Source organism: Bombina bombina, chromosome 9 (assembly GCF_027579735.1).
Source record: "Bombina bombina isolate aBomBom1 chromosome 9, aBomBom1.pri, whole genome shotgun sequence".
NCBI lineage: Eukaryota > Metazoa > Chordata > Amphibia > Anura > Bombinatoridae > Bombina > Bombina bombina.
The window spans coordinates 52,175,938-52,197,458 of NC_069507.1; the positions used below are offsets into that span (position 1 = coordinate 52,175,938).

Sequence of the window (21,521 nt, forward strand, 5' to 3'; positions counted from 1 at the left end):
TCCCACCGCACCCCGAGCCCGCCGCAACTAAATAAAGTTATTAACCCCTAAACCGCCGCTCACGGAGCCCACCGCAACTCTAATAAAATTATTAATAGCTATTCCGCCGCTCCCGGACCCCGCCGCAACTAAATAAAGTTATTAACCTCTATCCTGCTGCTCCTGGACCCCGCCGCCACCTACATTATGTTCTTAACCCCTAATCTGCAGCCACCTACATTATGTTGTTAACCCCTATCCTGCTGCTCACAGAACCCACCGCAACTCTAATAAAGTTATTAACCCCTAAACCGCCAGCCCCCCACATTGCCATAAACTAAATTAACATATTAACCCCTAAACCTAACAACCCGTTAACTTTATATTAACATCCCTATCTTATAATAAATTTAAACTTTACTTTAGAATTAAATTAAACTATATTAAATAATAATTAACCTACCCCAACTGTTATACTAAAATTACATTAAACTATATTAAACTAATAATTAATCTACCCTAACTGTTAGACTAATTTACATTTAACTATATTAAACTAATAATTAATCAACCCTAACTGTTATACTAAAATTATATTAAACTAATAATTAATCTACCCTAACTGTTATACTTAAATTATATTAAACTAATAATTAATCTACCTTAACTGTTATACTAAAATTACATTAACTATATTAAACTAATAATTAATCTACCCTAACTGTTAGACTAAATTACATTAAACTATATTAAACTATTAATGAATCTACCCTAACTGTTATATTAAAATTACATTAAACTATATTAAACTAATAATTAATCTACCCTAACTGTTAGACTAAATTACAATAAACTACAAATTAAATTAACTATATTATATATTTAAACACCTAACCCTACTCAAATAATTTAAATCTATACTAAAAAATTACTAAGTTACAAAAAACTAACAACTAAGTTACAAAAAATAACAAACACTAAGTTACAAAAAAAAATAAACACTAAGTTACACAAAATAAAAAAGAAATTATCAAAGATTTAAACTAATTACACCTAATCTAAGGGCCCTATGAAAATAAAAAAAGCCCCCCCAAAATAAAAAACCTAGCCTCCAATAAACTATAAATAGCCCTTAAAAGGGCCTTTTGCAGGGGCATTGCCCCAAAGAAATCAGCTCTTTTACCCCCCCCCAACAGTAAAACCCACCACCCACACAACCAACCCCCCCAAATAAAAACTTAACTAAAAAAACCTAAGCTCCCCATTGCCCTGAAAAGGGCATTTGTATGGGCATTGCCCTTAAAGGGCATTTAGCTCTATTGCAGCCCAAACCCCTAATCTAAAAATAAAATCCACCCAATATACACTTAAAAAATCCTAACACTAACCCCTGAAGATTCACTTACAGTTTTGAAGATCCAACATCGATCCTCCAAGAAGTCGGGAGAAGTCCTCATCGAACCCGGGAGAAGTCTTCATCCAAGCGGCCGAAGTCTTCATCCAAGCCCGCAGAAATCTTCATCCAAGCCCGCAGAAGTCTTCACCCAGACGGCATCTTCTATCTTCATCTTCAAGATATCCGGAACGGAGCATCCTCTTCTTCCGACGACTCCCGACGAATGAAGGTTCCTTTAAGTGATGTCATCCAAGATGGCGTCCCTTAGATTCTGATTGGCTGATAGAATTCTATCAGCCAATCAGAATTAAGGTTGAAAAAATCCTATTGGCTGATGCAATCAGCCAATATAATTGACGTTCAATCCTATTGGCTGATGCAATCAGCCAATAGGATTGAGCTCACATTCTATTGGCTGATTGGATCAGCCAATAGGATGAAAGCTCAATCCTATTGGCTGATTGCAAAAGCCAATAGAATTTTTTCAACCTTAATTCGGAATCTAAGGGATGCCATCTTGGATGACGTCACTTAAAGTGATGGTAAACTCTCCCCTTTTTAAAATCAGATCTGGAATGTAAGCGCTATTTTAGATGGAGCTTAATTCATTAGCTGTAATGAAGATGTGCTATAACTTAGTTATTAATATAGATATGAAATTCAAATACTGCATGCTCCTCCGCCCACTTCAAAAGTAAAATTTTCTGTGAGCTAACAGATTGAATTGTTGTCCAATCAGCGCTCTCCCCATCTGGCACTTTTGTTGTAGCTAGAGCATTGATTGGAGAGTAATTCGATCATTTAGCTGACAGGAAAATTGACTTTTGAAGTGGGTGGTGTAACGTGGGGTATTTGAATTTCATATCTATATTAATAACTAAGTTATAGAGCATCTTCCTTGCACATGATAAATAAAACCCCATCTAAAATAGCGCTTACATTCCAGATCTGATTTTAAAAAGGGGAGAGTTTACCATCACTTTAAAGGAACCTTCATTCGTCGGGAGTCGTCGTAAGAAGAGGATGCTCCACGCCGGATGTCTTGAAGATGGAGCCGCTCCGTGCCAGATGGATGAAGATAGAAGATGCCGTCTGGGTGAAGACTTCTGCGGGCTTGGATGAAGACTTCGGCCGCTTAGTTGTTAGTTTTTTGTAACTTTGTAATTTTTTAATGTAGATTTAAATTATTTGAATAGGGTTAGGTTTTTAAATATATAATATAGTTAATTTAATTTGTAGTTTAATGTAGTTTTAGTTTAACAGTTAGGGTAGATTAATTATTAGTTTAATATAGTTTAATGTAATTTAGTATAACAGTTAGGGTAAGTTAATTAATAGTTTAATATAGTTTAATGTAATTTTAGTATAATAGTTAGGATAGGTTAATTAATAGTTTAATATAGTTTAATTTAATTCTAAAGGTAAGTTTAAATTTATTAAAAGATAGTGATGAGTTAATATTTCATATAAAGTTAGAGGGTTGTTAGGTTTAGGGGTTAATAGTTTAATTTAGTTTATGGTGATGTGGGGGGCTGGCAGTTTAGGGGTTAATAGGTTTAGTAAGGGGTAGTGATGTGGGAGGCCAGGGGTTTAGGGGTTAATACATTTATTTAGTTGTGGTGGGCTCAGGGAGTGGCGGGATAGGGGTTAATAACTTTATGTAGGTGGCGGCGGTATTGGGACGGCAGAATAGGGGTAATAAGTATAATATAGGTGGCGGCGGTGTAGGGGGCGGCAGATTAGAGGTTAATAAGTATAATGTAGGTGGCGGCGGTGTAGAGGGCGGCAGATTAGGAGTGTTTAGACTCGGGGGTTCTGTTAGGGTGTTAGGTGTAAACGTAACCTTTATTATCCCATAGAAATCAATGGGATATCGGGCAGCAGCGAACATGAGCTTTCGCAGCTTTCAGACTCCCATAGATTCCTATGGCATCCGCCACCCCCGGGGCGGCAGATTAAAAAACAGGTACGCTGGGCCGGAATAGTGGCAAGCGTACCTGGTAGGTATTTGTTAACTAGCAAATGTAGTCAGATAGTGCCGAATTTGCATTGGGAACATCTGTAATGACGTAAGCATTGATCTGTGTCGGACTGAGACCGGCTGATCGTATGTTACGTCACAAATTTCTACTTTTGCCGGTCTGTAGGCTTTGATAAATAAGGGGAATCAAGCTCGCCACAATTACGCTGCAGAATTCCAGCGTATTTGCGGTTGACGGCTTGATAAATAGGGGCCATAATGTGTTGATGGGATTTCTATACCGCAAATTGTCATTGACTGCTTTCATTATTGCAAGATTTGTATATGGATTGCTTCTTTTTATTTATAATGAAACATAATGAAACATCATCCGTTAAAAACTTCCTCTGTTCACTTCTCTGGAGCTTGACAAAGGCCCTGTACGGGCTGAAACGCGTTGCTCCGCACCTGTTGATTTTTCCTGTCCCTCGTCGGCTTCCATAGATTGAAGGATTTATAGAGCCTGTTTGACAATCCGGTTTCGTTGGTAAAGACAGAGGACGTTCCGGTCAAGTCTAAGCTCACATGTGGGATCTGCACGGAGTAACTGCCAATGAAGGGAAGGTACATCGCTATTTGTGAACCTCTCTGGTGTAAGTAGAAGTGTACACCTTATGCTTGGTTCGTTTTCCTCCTTTGATTTGGGATCTTTTGTATTCCAGCGATTGTGAATCCTTGTTGCCTGAATCACCAGCGACCACATCTGAGCCTGAGTAGCTGTTATTATATTTATTGTTTATTTATTATTTTTTATTATTGTTTATTATTTTTTGTTTTAGAATTTCTTACCGCTGCTATTATTAGTCTGTTTTGGATACTACACTAAGCTCAATATACGTCTGATCAACGTATAAATTGTTGTAATGCTGTTTTAATTTTATGTGTTTTAATATTTGTTTATTTTTTACCTTATTAAATCTTATAAAGACACTGATTACATCCGTGTAAGCAACATATTTATTTTATACATTTATTTTATATATACTATTATACTCCATATTATTTTAAGCTGTATCTTCAGCGCTGTGGGTTTTTAGTTACCGTTACTGTGTGAAGGAACATTAGTATTTCATTATGAGATTTATTTAACATTTTCTAAATGTTATGGCTGTTGTTTTCTTTAGTTAAAAATAATATGTAGATGTATATTGTAGTGCACCAATCAGTAGTGCAAAGCAATGAGAGCACCACATAGGCCTCTGTCACAACTCTGCTGTTGTAGTGCTGAAATAGCCATAGACAGTAGATAAACAAATGAACAAATGAGTGGTTTTGTACAAATAAAACTTTATTTACTGACACTGAAATCCATGTGATTTTTTAAAAATGTAAAAATTAACCTTAGCTCGCAGGCCATACAAAGACAGACAGTGAGCGTGATTTGGCCTCCAGTAGACATGCACATTCACTGTTTTCTGAAAACAACAAATGCCCAAAATGTCTGCTGTTCGTTGCATTTGACTCTTTTCAGAGTCTGAGTTTTTCTTGCGAAAGTGCAACACACAAAGATATGTGCAAATCCTTAGTGTCTTGCACTTTCACAAGAAGAAATCCAAAAAGACCCGAATGCCGTGGGCAGCAGCCATTTTGCCATGCGTTGTTGCACATTTAGGGGTATATTTAATGTAGTGTATTATGTCCGCCACACAGCATACGCTGTCGGCATTTATCATTGCACCAGCGGTTCTTGTGAACTGCTTGTGCAATGCCGCCTCCTGCAGATTCGCGGCCAATCGGCCGCTAGCAGGGGGTGTCAATCAAACCAATCATATTCGATCGGGTTGATTTCTCTCCGCGGCCTCAGAGCAGGTGGACAAGTTATGTTGCAGCGGTCTTTAGACAAGGGGTATCAAGCTCCATACGGAGTTTGATAAACTGGCCCCTTAGTCTCCAGGTTGTAGTTTGCCTACACCTGAATTAAATGAAATACACAAATAAAATAAAGAAATATACAGTCACAAGCAAATCTTTTTAATGGAGGGGCAATTTAAACAAATTTTTATTCAGGTTGTGGTCAATTAAAGTAAGATGAATTAACCAACTGACGCAGCATTTAACTGTATATCAATAAACCAATATTTAATGTCTGTTTCAACAAGGGAACAACACAGTGTCTTTTATTCACTATAGGATTGAAATGCAAGTGTTTTAAATTCAGAACCTCACAGTTGCTTATACTACTGGGAGTTTTAGTTCTTTATTTAAAGGGCCATAATACCCAAATGTTTAAACACTTAAAAGTGATGCAGCATAGCTGTAAAAAGCTGACTAGAAAATATCACCTGAACATCTCTATGTAAAAAAAGAAAGATATTTTACCTCAAAAGTTCCTCAGTAGCCACCTCCCATTGTAAAGGATTTCTAAGCAGCATTTTAGTGTGTCTGTCCTGGGACAGCTGAAAGGATGAGCCTCGTTAACTCTCATATTATTTCACCAATAAGGTAAAGGAAGCTTACTATGAAATCTCATGAGAGTTAAGTCAAATCTCATGAGATCACAGTAAGAGTTCATGACCTCAGCACTGCTGATGCTGATTGGCTGCTATTCATTTCTTTATTTTTTTTATTTTTTACCTGCAGCTGGGAGCAGGTGAAGTATAACTTTTTACACAGAACTTACTCTGCTGAGCTGAGGAGATTGTGAGGTAAAATATCTTCCTTTTTTACATGAGATGCTAAGGTGATATTTTCCTGTCAGCTTTTTACAGTTATACTGCATCACTTTCAAGTGATTTAGCATATGAGTATTATGTCCCTTTAATATATATATAAAATAAATCACACCAAGTGCACTTACAACAAGTTCTTCATCCTTGATAGTACTCAACTAGGCTACAATATATAAATACTTCCTAAAAGCCATTTATCTATGCATCGAAGTGTTGCCTATGCAATCTGCATACTGATCAACTGTAAGTAGTTCCTTATTGATTTTCACTTCTCCTGTAAAGCTGTCAAGTATCTCATTGACTGTAAGAGCTATGGGCTCTGTTAGATACAGTTAAAGGGATATTAAAATATTTGTTTGTTTCTTTGTAGCTTCTGAATGAGGAAATTGAAATGTATTAGTCCTTATTTGCAGAAAAAAATGTTACTTTTGTTGGGCATGATGCTGTCTGCCAATTAAAGCTATGGGGGGTGGGGGTATCCTTCTCAGCCAGTGAGCAATCTGTCCCTAGGGAACAGTCTTGCATAAATATGCTCTTGCTGCTAGTTCCAAAATCAATTGAAATGACTTTACCTTAACCTTTTTCATATAAAAAGGGAAACAAAAATACATGCTTAAAAAGTGCTCTTTTATATGCATTATATATATATATATATATATATATATATATATATTAATGTCCCTTTAATGATTGCTTGTCTGATGACTAACAGAGATCAGCCAGGTATAAACACTAAGATGACAATCAGTAATATTTGAATGTTTTTATATGTTTAGGAAGGGCATATTAATATGTTCTTAGTTAGTTGTGCTATATAAAAAAATAATAATATCATCATAAAAAGATATTTTAACTCAACCTTCCTTTATATTAACTCAAATCTTCCTTTCCTAGGGAAAGTTATTGAGAACGTTGTTACAACCCAACTAGATACATGGCTGTCAACAAATAATAATTATGACTCATTCCAGTCAGGTTTCAGGACAGGGCATAATACTACAACTGCACTGGTACGGGTACTAAATGATCTCTTGATGGCAAAAGACAGGGTGAGTGTTAAATTCTTATCCTCCTTGATCTCTTTGCTGCAGTTGACACTGTGGACCATGACAATCTTTGGGTTGAGTAGTTCAATTCTTAGATGCTTCAAATAATTTCTGCTTGACAGAACCCAGAGTGTGACATCTAAAGTATACACCTCTGTACCTGTCCCCTTGGCTTGTGGAGTCCCACAGGGTTCTATTGTATCTCCCATTTTATTTGCAGTGTATATGCTTCCAATGGGAGATATCATAAGGCAGCAAGGCCTTAGCTACCACTTTTATGCAGATGCAACACAAATATACATCTCCTTCAAGCCAAACTCAAATGTTCCAGTAGAAACAGAAAAAAGAATGGAACTAAACCCAGAAAAAAACAGAAGTATTTGTAATGGTAGAGATAGTATGATGATAACTAAGCTGCAACAAGATCAATAAATTGGCCTAGAATTTGGAGGATTAAAACTACAAACCTCAAATGTAGCAAGAAATCTTGGCGTTATGATTGACAGTGAACTTTCCCTGAAACATCATTTATCAGCCACAGTAAAAGCCTCATTCTTTTATTTAAAGAATATAGCCAGGATCAAGCACCTGATTACTATAGAATATTTGCCCGCCATCGTCCTTGCTTTTGTGACATCACATTTGGACTATTGTAATGTACTTTATTATGGTATTCCCAGAGAAACTAGTCCATCGCCTTCATTTAATACAAAACTATGCAGCAAAGCTGCTAACTAGCCAATCAACATGTTGTCATGTGATACCCATCTGCCTCTCCCTGCATTGGCTGCCAATAAAATGGCACATCCTATTCAAGATAGGCCTGTTATCCTACAAAGCTCTGCATGATCAGGGACCAAGCTATTTAAAATAATTACTTGTGCCCTATGTCCCAACTCACACTATTCAATCGACACATGCCTGGAAGCTAAATGTGCCAAGAATTCACCAAAAATGTGGTTTGCAAGCTTTTAGCCATGCTGTCCTCTCTCTCAGGATCACTCTCCCCAGCACAGTGAAAGAAGCCACCTCCCAGGACGTTTTTAAACAAAGACTCAAGACCTACAAAGGCCTTTTAGGAATAAAAGCTGTAACTTCTAAACTTTTTACATAAATGTACCTTGTGTAGAGTGATTTAAGTCCATCTTGGAGAAAAGCACTATATAAGTTGCTATTAATATTATTATTATATTATGATATATTAGTCAAAGGCATGTGTGACGGATACCCCGGCTACCTCGACTGGGTAGCTCCGCCAAACGGGTCCTGCTTGCCCCCTGCCGACTGCAGCTATGTAGCTGGCAAGTGACCACAGCCTGTAGCCACCCCTGATGCCCAACAGCACCAGTATTCAGGGTCCCACCCTGTTGCAGACTCCGGCTACCCAGACTAGGTAGCTCTGCCATAGGGTCCTTCCTCTGCCTGGAACAGGCTGCTATGTAGCCCAAGAAATTGATTTTAGCAGGAGCCCACCTAAATAACTAGACATACTAGCATTCCGGTGAAACAGGAACTTGTTTTATTGGAAAACACACACTTCTTTTATAAACAAAGCTCATCTTGATTAGACACTGGACAATCCCACAATTTTCCCGCCATTCAAGCCTCTCCAGACAGATCGGCGCCTCCATAGCAGCATAGTCCCACAGAATCCCAGGACCCAGGGGTGACAGTTTCGGGGTGATCTCGGGGGAGAGGTGGCACTCGGTCCCCAGATGCCACAGTCCAAAAAGCTGCATGATTCATTACCGGGGACCGGAGATACAGTCTGTTGAAGTTATGGGTATCCAAAACCCCGGTTCCCAAAAGAGCTCCCTTCCGGTAATTCCCCCCACCTGTTGTCCTCCTTAGGGGCTACCAATCCCCAAAAGAGTGGAGCTCTGGAGCAAAGGGCCACTGGAACGATGTGGGGTAAAGTTAGCGGGTGTCCTGCTCTTCTGTGGCCAACCGGGAGTTCCAGAAGCCCAGCCAGCCTTAGAAGTGTTAGGCGGGTGTCCGTTGTGAGGTGGCCAACTGGGATTTCCAGGAGCTCGGCCAGCCTAGGAGGGTTTTTCCTGTCAGAGGCCAGCTATTCTCTGACAAAAACAGGCAACCAAAAGCTTCCAGAGATGGTGGTTGCTCTGAGAAGCCCAAAACCACTTAGAAACTACAGGGGTGAGGTTGTAAGGGGGTGGGGGTTAGCCTTGGGGGTCTGGTATCCGTGACAGCATGTAACATATTTTGGATAAAATTAAAGAGATAGAGATATTTGAACATGAGATACAGTTATTATAAATAAAGTATTTCAAATTGTGCAAACATGTTTTTTTTAGTTATCGCAGAGACATATCCCACTGCATTTATACAGCAACAAAATAAAAAGAAAGACACATTCTGACAATATTACTTTAATGCATCACTGAATATCTGATTAAAAAAGTGAAATAGACTAAAATATATGTTATATAAATCGGCTGTATAGTCCATAGTTTATCAAATAATCCCATAATGAGTGTATAATATTCCAAAATAGTGAAGTGGTCCAATCTCTGTGCTTTAAAATAAGTGAAAATAGTACAAAAACCCTTGTAGCCAAAGGCTAGTCTGGGAAATTAGAATTTTTTGAAGACTGGTACTGCAATGTACCCCCCTGGCCAAGCCAACTCCGCTACCCCTGGTCCAGCTCCCCACACTCCCTGGACCAGCTGCTGCATACAAGGTTTGCTCTGTGTCCTGGCTGGGAGGCTTTGCACTTCTGGCCAGGATGTGGCCCTGTGACGTTAAGGTCCCACTGAGAAATTCCTCACCATCCTGGTGGGCCAATCTTGCACTGTTGTCAGATCACTACTCACGTGAAAAGAGTCATCCCAGCTCTGTTTGATGTGCGCACATCTGTGTTTATGCTGACAGGCAAATAGCATTCCACGTTTCAGAATAAAAACAATGTATTAAAGGGCTATGCAACCCAAACATTTTCATTTGAAAAAGTTTCCAATTTACTCCTATTTGCTTTGTTCCCACGATATTCTTTGTTAAAGAAATACCTAGGTAGGGGTCTGGAGCACTACATGACAGGAAATATTGCTGCCATCTCGTACTTTTGCAAATGGATAAACTGCTGCCATATGGTATTCCAGACACGTGTTTCATATCCCTTTTAAGGCATAAAAGACATAAAAACATAACCATGTAGTGTGTAGAATTACAGTTGTGCTCATAAGTTTAGATACCCTGGCAGAATTTATGATTTCTTGGCCATTTATCAGAGAATATGAATGATAACACAAAAACTTTTCTTTCACTCATGGTTAGTGTTTGGCTGAAGCCATTTATTATCAATCACTGTGTTTACTGTTTTTAAATCACAATGACAACAGAAACTACCCATATGACCCTGATCAAAAGTTTACATACCCTGGTGATTTTGGCCTGATAACATGCACACAAGTTGACACAAAGGGGTTTGAATGGCTATTAAAGTTAACCATCCTCACCTGTGATCTGTTTGCTTGTAATTAGTGTGTGTATAAAAGGTCAATGAGTTTCTAGACTCCCGACAGACCCTTGCATCTTTCATCCAGTGCTACACTGACGATTCTGGATTCTGAGTCATGGGGAAAGAAAAAGAATTGTCAAAGGATCTGCAGGAAAAGGTAGTTATACTGTATAAAACAGGAAAGGGATATTAAAAGATATCCAAGGAACTGAGAATGCAAATCAGCAGTGTTCAAACTCTAATCAAGAAGTGGAAAATGAGGGGTTCTGGTTGATAACATACTGTATTAATCTTGCCATCAATTCTGACCAAATTTCCTGTGCCTTTGTAGCAGCTCACACATCCCCAAAATATCAGTGATCCACCTCAGTGTTTCACAGTAGGAATGGTGTACCTTTCATCATAGGCCTTGTTGACTCCTCTCCAAATGTAGCGTTTATGGTTGTGACCAAAAAGCTCAATTTTGGTCTCATCACTCCAAATGACTTTGTGCTAGAAGGTTTGAGGCTTGTTTCTGTGCTGTTTGGCATATTGTAAGTGGGATACTTTGTGACATTTGCGTAGTAATGGCTTTCTTCTGGCGACTCAACCATGCAACACATCTTTCTTCAAGTTCCTCCTTATTGTGCATCTTGAAACAGCCACATCACATGTTTTCAGAGCATCCTGTATTTCACCTAAAGTTATTTGTGGGTTTGTCTTTGCATCCCGAACAATTTTCCTGGCAGTTGTGGCTGAAATTTTAGTTTGTCTACCTGACCGTGGTTTGGTTTCAACAGAACCCCTCATTTTCCACTTCTTGATTAGAGTTTGAACACTGCTGATTTGCATTCTCAATTTCTTGGATACCTTTTTATATCCCTTTCCTGTTTTATACAGTTCAACTTCCTTTTCCCGCAGATCCTTTGACAATTCTTTTGCTTTCCCCGTGACTCAGAATCCAGAAATGTCAGTGCAGCACTGAATGAAAGATGCAAGGATCTGTCAGGAGTCCAGAAACTCATTGACCTTTTATACACACACACTAATTACAAGCAAACAGATCACAGGTGAGGATGGTTAGATGTAATATCCATTCAAACCCCTTTGTGTCAACTTGTGTGTATGTTATCAGGCCAAAATCACCAGGGTATGTAAACTTTTGATCAAGGTCATTTGGGTAGTTTCTGTTGTAATTATGATTTAAAAAGAGTAAACACAGTTGATTGATAATAAATAGCCAAACACTAACCATGAGTGAAAGAAAATATTTTGTGTTATCATTCATATTCTCTGAAAAATGGCCAAGAAATCATAAATTCTGCCAGGGTATGTAAATATATGAGCACAACTGTATGTCACTAAGGGTAGCTTCAAGTTAAACCATTTTTTTATGCGTTTTATGTTTTTAATACATTGTTTTTATATTGATATGTGTAATGCTGCTTGAATCTCAGTATAAACTCAGGTGATCTCACATCAAACAGAGCTGGGATGGCTCTCATTCACATGAGTAGTAATTTGGCAACATCGCTTTTTGTACTGCTTTAAAGTGCAGAATTATGTAACATTAATTCCTACGGTAACTGTCCCTTTAACATATTTATTAAAATCATATTTTAACATGTCTCATTTCTGATCTTTCATATCTATGGTACAACATGTTTGAGTTTCATGTCCATTTAAGCTGAAACTGTTCTTTAGTTACAGGATCATAACTGGGTCCCTTAAGGAAAATGTAATCAATAATTCTGGCAGCAGATACAGAGACTAAAGGACATAACACAAATTATTGCCATGCTACATACTTTGTGTCTGTGTATAGTCTTATAATGTATGTAGTCTGCTTTTATTTGTATTGGTAAAATAATTAATGGACCTAGTCTCTTGCCCTTTCCCCCAGTACTTTAATCAAAGCAATATTAATTATTTAATCACATTAATGAACATGTTGATTCTGTTACATGTTGTCATTTTCCCCATTTCATTAATATTTAATAGACATTTTAAATAACAGGAATACTATGATTCTGTCATTTACAGCAGAAAATTATTAATTGTTTAAAATGTTGAAAAACACATATTAAAGGGGCACGAAACCCAGAATGTTTCATGATTCAGATAGATTTTAAACAACTTTCCAATTTACTTCTATTATCTAATTTGCTTAGTTCTCTTTGTATCCTTTGTTAAAATGCATACTCAGGTAGGCTAAGGAGCTGGGAGCTAACTGCTAATTGGTGGCTGCACATATATCCTCTTGTCATTGGTTAACCAATGAGGTCAGCTAGCTCCCAGTAGTACATTGCTCCTCCTTCAACAAAGTATACATAAGAGAATGCAGCAAAATGTATGTTAGTATTAAATTGGAAAGTTGTTTAAAAATATATGCTATGTCTGAATCATGATAGAAACATTTTGTGTTTCATGTCCCTTTAAGTAAATATTTAAATCTCTGCACTACATGTACCTAATTTTAATACAATATGTAGAGTACTAGAACCATATTTAATAAATATGAGTCTTACATACTGGAGAGCTTACATACCTTTTATACCTTATTTCACCTTTTACAAGAGCACAGGTGAAGTAATCAGCTGATGGATGAGAGCATGTTAGTAACCATGGTTACTGATCAGCTGATTACTTCACCTGTGCACTGGTTCAGCTATAATGAAAACAAGGCCTGTTGGGGGTATTTAAGGACCGCTGTTGAGAAACACTGCATTAAAGGGCTTGATTACTAGTAGTTATCACTCCTGCTCGAGCACTAATTGTGCACTGCTTTTAGCACAAGTTTTGTACCATATGTATTACAAGTTGAAAAAAATGTTTTCACTTGAGCATTAACACAACGCACGCAAAAAGCCGGTTATAATATCGCAACCATGCTAACGTATTCTCCAATAGGCAAAAAAATTCAAAAGGGAAAATAAAGGTGAAGGAGCTATTTGTAAACAATGTAATACACTCTAGTAGGTAAAATGGATCATTAAAGGGACACTGTACCCAAAATTTTTCTGTCGTGATTCAGATTGAGCATGAAATTTTAAGCAACTTTCTAATTTGCTCCTATTATCAAATTTTCTTCATTCTCTTGGTATCTTTATTTGAAATGCAAGAATGTAAGTTTAGATGCCGGCCCATTTTTGGTGAACAACCTGGGTTGTCCTTGCTGATTGGTGGATAAATTCATCCACCAATAAAAACGTGCTGTCCAGAGTACTGAAACAAAAAAAAAGCTTAGATGCCTTCTTTTTCAAATAATGATAGCAAGAGAACGAAGAAAAATTGATAATAGGAGTAAATTAGAAAGTTGCTTAAAATTGCATGCTCTTTCTGAAATACAAAAGAAAAAAATTTGGGTTCAGTGTCCCTTTAAGAAAACATTAAAAAAGAGAAAATATTAAAAGTACACTGTTCCTTTTATTCAGGAACATCCATTTTCCAAAAAACTAAAACATTAAAAAAAACAAATCATGTGATAATTACAACAGAAATGAGATCTAATCCACAGTGAGAGATAGATTTATATACCAAATCAATAAGTAAACTATTTACTAAATAATATAATTGTTACATTTCTGTGTTGTTTTTTTAACACAACTTGTGTTTGAAAGTCACTTGTACATAGGGTTGCCACCCGTCCCTTACAATACAGAACACTTATAAGTTACACATGCTGTAGGGTGTGCAGGGAGGAATATAAATAGTGCTGTTCAGAAACACAATACATGTTCCTCCCTGCACACCCTGCAGCATGTGTAACTCATAAATATCCAAGAAAACATGGCTGAGGTGGCAACCCTACTTGTACATATAATACTGTTAGGGTTGTCACCTCAGCCATGTTTTCCTAGACACTTATGAGTTACACATGCTGCAGGGTTTGCAGGAAGGAACATGAATAGTGTTGTCCAGGATCACTATTCATGTGCTGTCCAGGGGTGCAATTCATGTTCCCCTCTGCACACCCTGCAGCATGTGTAACTCATAAGTGTCCAGGAAAACATGGCTGAGGTGGCAACCCTAAATACTGTAGGTATCTACATTAAAGGGACATTGTACACTAGATTTTTCTTTGCATAAATGTTTTGTAGATGATCCATTTATATAGCCCATCGGTGTTGCTTAGTGTTGCTTATTTTTTAATAACATTGTGCTGATTTTCAGACTCCTAACCAAGCCCCACAGTGTCAGATGTATACTGATGTCTATAGACTCCTGCTGGCTCCTGTTTATGTTATCTGTCTTTTTATATGCAGGGAATGGGGATGAGTGTCTGCTCTTCTTGTTTTCCCATCCCTTTTCAGAGGGTGTCCCATCTTAACCTCATCAACAGTGCTAAACTTGGAGCTTCTAAGTAAGTTTTTAAAAGGTTTTATACTGGATTTTTAGATCAGCATCTGTGCATATTCTTTTTTTATAGTAGTGTCTATTACATACAGTTATATCACGTAGGCTGACCATATTGCCGCTTTAAGAAGGAACACATATGAAAAATACATATGTGAGGGTTCTTATACAAAACCATTTCTTTAAACAGCCCTGAAAACAGCCCTGACATATGTATTTTTCATATGTGTCCCTTTTTAAAGCGGCAATATGGTCAGCTTAGTTATATGACAATTGTTGTATACTGTCCCTATAAATATATGAGAATGGCTTTATGCCTGTAGGTGCCTGCAGTGTGTTACAGCAGAATGAAGGTAAGATTCACCAGAGACTGCAAAAACAAATTGATTAATGGCAATATCCATAAATTGCTTTGTAATGCAGAGTGCATAGTTGTAAATATTGGAACTGATGACAATGGGGGGCCCGGCTGAAGAATTAACATGCTTTGTTAGAACAATCTGTTCAGCTGAGCTTTGAAGCACTTACCAAAGGTTTTTATTGATTGGAATAAATCCTTCGTCCCTTGTGCACTTGGTTAAAATGGCAGAGATAACCCCCTGTGGGAATGCGAAAAGAACACACCTCAGTCAATACACAGTAACATATACAGATATATCTACCATCAGCATATCAGACCAAAGGGACAGATGTCCATGCCATGATTGTAAGTGTTTTCATTGATTGGTCAGAATGTATTGTTTAAGTTACAGAATGAATAAGCAGACCATTCGTGCATGCCCTCTTAGTTGTGTACAAACGGAATTTGATGGAACACAAGAATCTATAAGCCCATCTGTTTTGTTTTTTTGTCTCATTAAAAACTTAGATACTTAGGGCAAACATTTTTATCATTTGAATTTAAAAGAGTACAGTTTAAATTTACAGACCTTTTTTGTGTGAAAATAAATAATCTGAAAAATGTATTTTCTGTTATACAGGAAAATCACAAGTGTGACCTGTTGATTTGTAGTTAGTGTAGAATATGATAATGTAATATTCTGTGATTTTTCTTGTGTGCGATGAGAAAACAGATTTAAAGGCTTGAAACAAAACATATTGCTTACAATACCCTGTTCACTTCAGTGTGACTGGAGAGCAGTCTAGGCTTTGAAAAGGGGGCAGGTCACTTGGTATTCAAGAAAATAGCTGAAGGCTGCTAAATTATACTTTGAGGAAGGCCTGGGACATTAAGGGACATTAAACTGATGTAAACGTGTAAAAATAAAATCCTCTAATGTGTTTTGCATTTTATTAGTGCACTATTGTGTGCATCTATCTAAGGGGTTAAACAAAGCATACAGGTAAAGTCAACAACAGAGCAGCAAAGCACTACTGGGAACTAGCTGAGGCAATGACAAGAGGGATAGGTGTGTAGCCATCAGTCACTAGCTAGTTATCGAGACTATCTATGCTTTTCATAAAAAGATACAAAAAGAACAAAGTAAATCTTGTATGTTTGAGTGTAGCTTGCCTGTTTGTCATTCTACAAATGATTTTTTATAGCAGTGCACATCTTTCAAACAGATTTGATATTATGATTAAGTTTGAATACTGCTGATTATATACCATTACTGTTGCCAGCTGCATTTCATAAAAATACTGGGCAGCCTCTTCGTGCTCAATGAAGGGTAGTTGGTGGTGTTACAGAATAATGTCCTTGCACCACTACTCCTCTCTGTGTTGTAACCCCAACATATATGGGTTTTTTTTTTAAATTAAACAGTATTTTTAATCTCTTTTCTGCTGGTAAAACACACAGAGTAGTGATTTTACTTCCTATATTTTTCATTAGAAAGCAAAAACATGGCAGTAACACACATACCATGAAAAACATACGGCAGTAACACACAAACCAAAAAAACACACACCAGTAACACACATACCAAGAAAATACACACCAGTAACACACATTCCAAGAAAAAAAACACCAGTAACACACATTCCAAGAAAAAACACACCAGTAACAAAGATACCAAGAAAAAACACACCAGTAACACACATACACCAGCACAAAATTGACGTTGTGCATATGTAATAGTGCAGGGCATGAGAGATGCCCTTTTTTTCTGTCAGAAATATCAAGATGCAGGCGGCTTTTACAAATTGAAGTGTTTCTCCAATTCAATACTGGATACCTGGAAAATCTACATACCGTGTAACTCAACAGTTAGACACCCTGCAGTCACACACAAGATCAGCTAATGACTGCTCCGTGTCTATGGTAATATAAAGAAAACAAGTATGGGATACTTTGATTGTGCAACAGTAAATACACCTATTGCTCAACTGAAAATACTCTGAGCCCCTGGTACTGTCTTTAGCAACACTTGTAAAAAAACATTAGTTATAGTATATATAGTATAATAGTAAATAATTAAGTAATGGCCTTTTGTGACCAGCCTAAAGTTCTCAGCAGGTGACATCAAATTGACAAGTTAAGAGGTGTCTCAGATTTAGTGCACAGTGTCGGGAAGCTGTATCCTCTGGGAAGACAAGGCGATGATGTCTTGTGATGATGTGCCATAAAAAGTGACAGCTGGACAACAGTTAACAGGAAACGTGATTGGTGTGATTCCCAGAAACATCTACATATTGTACAGAGACTGGTGGAGCAAGAGACTAAATTGAATGAGCCAAGATTCACTTTTGTACATTGAACTAATTTACTTTTCATAGTCACTGCAATATCTCATCAACTTCATTCACCATCAAATTATATTACCCTGCTCCCAATTTTGTATTCAAAATGGACCTGTCAATATTTTTATAAGTTCAAGTAAATTATTTCTCCAAGATCCACAGAGGAAATGCTCTACATGCAAATATCAACAAAATCCCATCACTCTCTCTAAGGGCACATGATCTAAAGTTCTCTGGGGTTGTGAGATTTTCTAAGAAATCTCGTCAGTACTATAAGCCCCTATCGTAATACTTCATAGTAATTTTTTACCTTGAGATCAGTGTGTCCCACAAAAGGAGTATTCCCCGCTTTTAACTATGTGAAGGTGATGCATACCTTACAATAGGACTCGCAAAAAACGTAATTAAATTTTTTTATAAAACTAATAAATTAAATATTGAAATAATAATATGCAGTCAAAATGTTATTGGGTAATTGCATTAAAAATCACCACAAAATTGTTATGCTAAAATCGTATGTCATGGAAAAATTTAAATTTGTATAGAAATTATGCAAGGAAAAAAATATTTAAGGTGCACAGTAGAATAAAACTACACTTCACATGAAAAAAACGCTGTGAAATTCATATTTATTATTTGAAATTGAAAATGTATTGTTTCCCTTATTGGCAAACGAGTTTCCCCATCTCTGCTAGTGGGCTAAACAGGGGCGTTCCATGGGCGTAGCTGAATTTTCTCCTCCAGGTCTGGCGTTTTATCGTAACATTCTCCCACTTCAGATCTCGCTTTTTTTTCTCATGAACTAAAAGGTGGCGAAATTGTGTCAAAATATGCAAAAAAATGACCTTAATAAAAAAGACATGTATATAAGGCGGTTGAAAGGTACTATATGCTAAAGCAGCATAATCTGACCTGTAATAGCTGCAGGATTCCATTTATAAAGTGCACCTCCTGCTCCCTGCTAATTTTGTTCTCCCCAGTGGAGTTTCCCTTTCCAACGAGCTCCATTACATTCTGTGGGAGACATCTCACCCCTTTTTATAGCTAATTTCCTGATCCCCTGTGAGTGTTGCCTGGCAATGTTTTGATCATCGTGCCCTGGATGTGAGGTCATGTCTGTTGTATAAAATATTTACCTATAAATCATAAACTACCATTCAGAATTTCAAAATCTACTTTCACGATACAGAAAAAACACAATACAAGGGTGCCAAAGGGCCTAGTACAGTCGGGATTCAGGAATATAGAAAGTCGAAAATAAAAACTCACAAAAAAAAATGCACCTCCAGGTGCAAACCGCACAACTTCACAGTCGCCCAGCAGACTATTCACTCGGTTAATAGTTCAGTAACCAGTGGACTTTCTATGTTCTCCACCCACAGAAATACAATTCAGACAAATGCATTTCTCTCTCTCTCTCTTTCTCTCTCTCTCTCTCTCTCGGGTTATACTTAATAGAAATTATTGCAATATATATTAGTCATTATTTTAAAAGGGTCCATTACTTCCTGGCAAAGCCCCACAATAGGGCTGGGGTCTCCACAGGAAGGCAAAGCAGCAGTTTTTTCCTTTCAAATGTTGCTAGGAGACAACTAATCTAGCTGCAGTCAGTTTATTGCCCATTCTCAGTAGAGCAGTTTTTCTCAATACCAGTTCTATAAGTAACCCCCGATCAGGCCAGGAGGGATAAAGCTCCAAGGGGGGGGGGGGCGAAACGCGTTGATGGATTGTGGGCACCCCTGCTTCATTTGTGCCGAACTACTTATAACTAGTTACACGGCTATACGAAAAGATAAAGTCTATTTTAAGAGACCAACCACACATTCAATCACGGCGCTTAAAGAGGGTCATGTGACCGGCTCCTAGCTACACTAAGAGATGCCTAGAGGAACGCAATACCAGAAGGAGGATTTTGTGAAGCTGTGAGTAACGGTTTGGAATCCTATCTGTGGTCGATGTGTTAGAGTGCCTGGTGAGTGAAGAGGAGCAAAGGTAAAGTGAGCGGTGATATAATTTTTTTTTTTGCTGGATTGGTCTCTACCAGTTTCTTATCCTACTGACGTCTACTACAAGGTGGCTTGAATTACAGAAGATTTGTACTCTTTGCACATTGAGGTTAATTTAACCACATTGTTTTTATGGGGCATATTAACATCGATAACACTGAAAGTTTTATTTTTCGTATGATACCTTTTAAGGAGATGTCCTTTTATATATCTTATTCTTTTTGTAAATAAACCATTTATATTCTATATTTATATCTGTAATTTATCAATATTATTAATTGCTCTAACCCCTTCAGTTCCCCTTATATATTTTTATATTTATATATATTTTTTTTATTGACATTAGTGGTTCAGCTGTTTAGCGCCTCTCTATTTTTTATACTTTGTCTTTAGTTTTATGATAGCCTAGTGGGTAGGCTTTCCTAGAAGGGCTTCCACTTTTCCACAGCGCATATCCCTCCTGTTTTACCGATTTGAATTTTCCCACACCTATTATTGCAATTGAACTTAAAGGGACATAAAAAAAGTTGGGATAGAGACAAAATATAATAATATCTACTTTAAGTACTTTACCTGCAAATTTATACTGCAGTGCCTAGCCATTAACCCTTTCTTTTTAGTTTCTGAATTGTAAAGCTCTAACTCCCCCCACACATTTCCTTCTATGGATGTATCTATATCTATTGTTGTTTTGGTAGAATGCAAAAGTGCATAGGGATTATCTGCTGGAGCATGCCTAGAAGCTGTGAACTCAGTTGAAATACAATGCCTGTGTCTAAACACTGATAAGGGGGGTGGAGTTGGCTGCTACAGGCAGCTTAGCTATGTAATTAAGTGCTCATTTTGCTTTTTAACACAATCTGTTTATTTTTATGTTTGTTTTAACATATTTATTTTTCTTCTAAAGGAGCACTGTTTCATATCTCTTAAACGCATTGGAACTACAGACTTCTTAAGGCTATCCCCACTACATATTTTTCACCAATTGTCCTTGTCAGATGAGAACTGCAAAATAATGCAGGTTTTGCTAAGATAATGCCCATGGCTAGCTCTGTCTCCTACAGTTATAAGTCTTGATTGGATCCTCCAAATGAGACAAGTGGTGAGTGGAGTTTGGCTTTTGTGAAGCAATTGTAACAAATATGATATTAACATATTTAGAATATTTTTACACTTGGCTGACTTGTTATTCTGTAGAAGAGAACAGATTTCTCAAGTAATTAAATTAAAGGGACATAATACCCATATGCAAAATCAGTGATTCAACATAACTGCAAAAAGCTGACAAGAAAATATCACATGCACATCTTTATGTAAAAAAGGAAGATGTTTTACCTCAAAATTTCTTCAGCTCAAAATAGTAAGTGCTCGTTGAACTGTTATCCTTCAGCTACTTTCAAGCTGCAGGAAAAAAAACAGTAGCCAAGCAGCATCAGCAGTGCTTAGGTCATACTTTGCCTTTGCTGTGATCTCATGAGATTCCACTGAAATCTTGCAATATTTTATATTAAGCTTCCTTTAACTGAATAGGGAAATAACATGACTGCTTGCACATGCCAACTTGCAATTCCTGGGACTAGCATCCTGATTGGCTGCTTAAAGTCCATTTACAATGGGTTGTGGCTACTGAGGAAATATCAAGGTAAAATGTCTTTTTTTTTTACATAGAGATGTTCTGTGATATTTTTTGGTCAGCTTTTTACAGTTATGCTGCATCACTTTCAAGTGTTTCAACCAGTGACGTGCCGTCATAGGATATTTATTAAAAAAAAACGTTATTTAACTTTATTTAAAAAAAAAGTTTTTATATTTTTTGTACACTAAAGGTAACCCCACTAACCCCCCCCATGCCCGCCAATGACTCTGCCACTATTTTTTCACAATAAGGCTGACTAATTAATAAACTACATCCA

At 37.3% G+C, this 21,521-nt stretch overlaps 1 protein-coding gene across 1 annotated transcript in view; it reads right to left on the reverse strand.

The window, feature by feature from the left end:
• LOC128640395 (heparan-alpha-glucosaminide N-acetyltransferase-like) overlaps positions 1 to 21,521 on the reverse strand; it is a 623,176-nt gene that overhangs the window by 26,634 nt on the left and 575,021 nt on the right. The window contains exon 18 of the mRNA XM_053692886.1: positions 15,449 to 15,519. Coding sequence (XP_053548861.1) covers positions 15,449 to 15,519 — 71 coding nt within the window. The remainder of the gene's footprint in view (positions 1 to 15,448; positions 15,520 to 21,521) is intronic.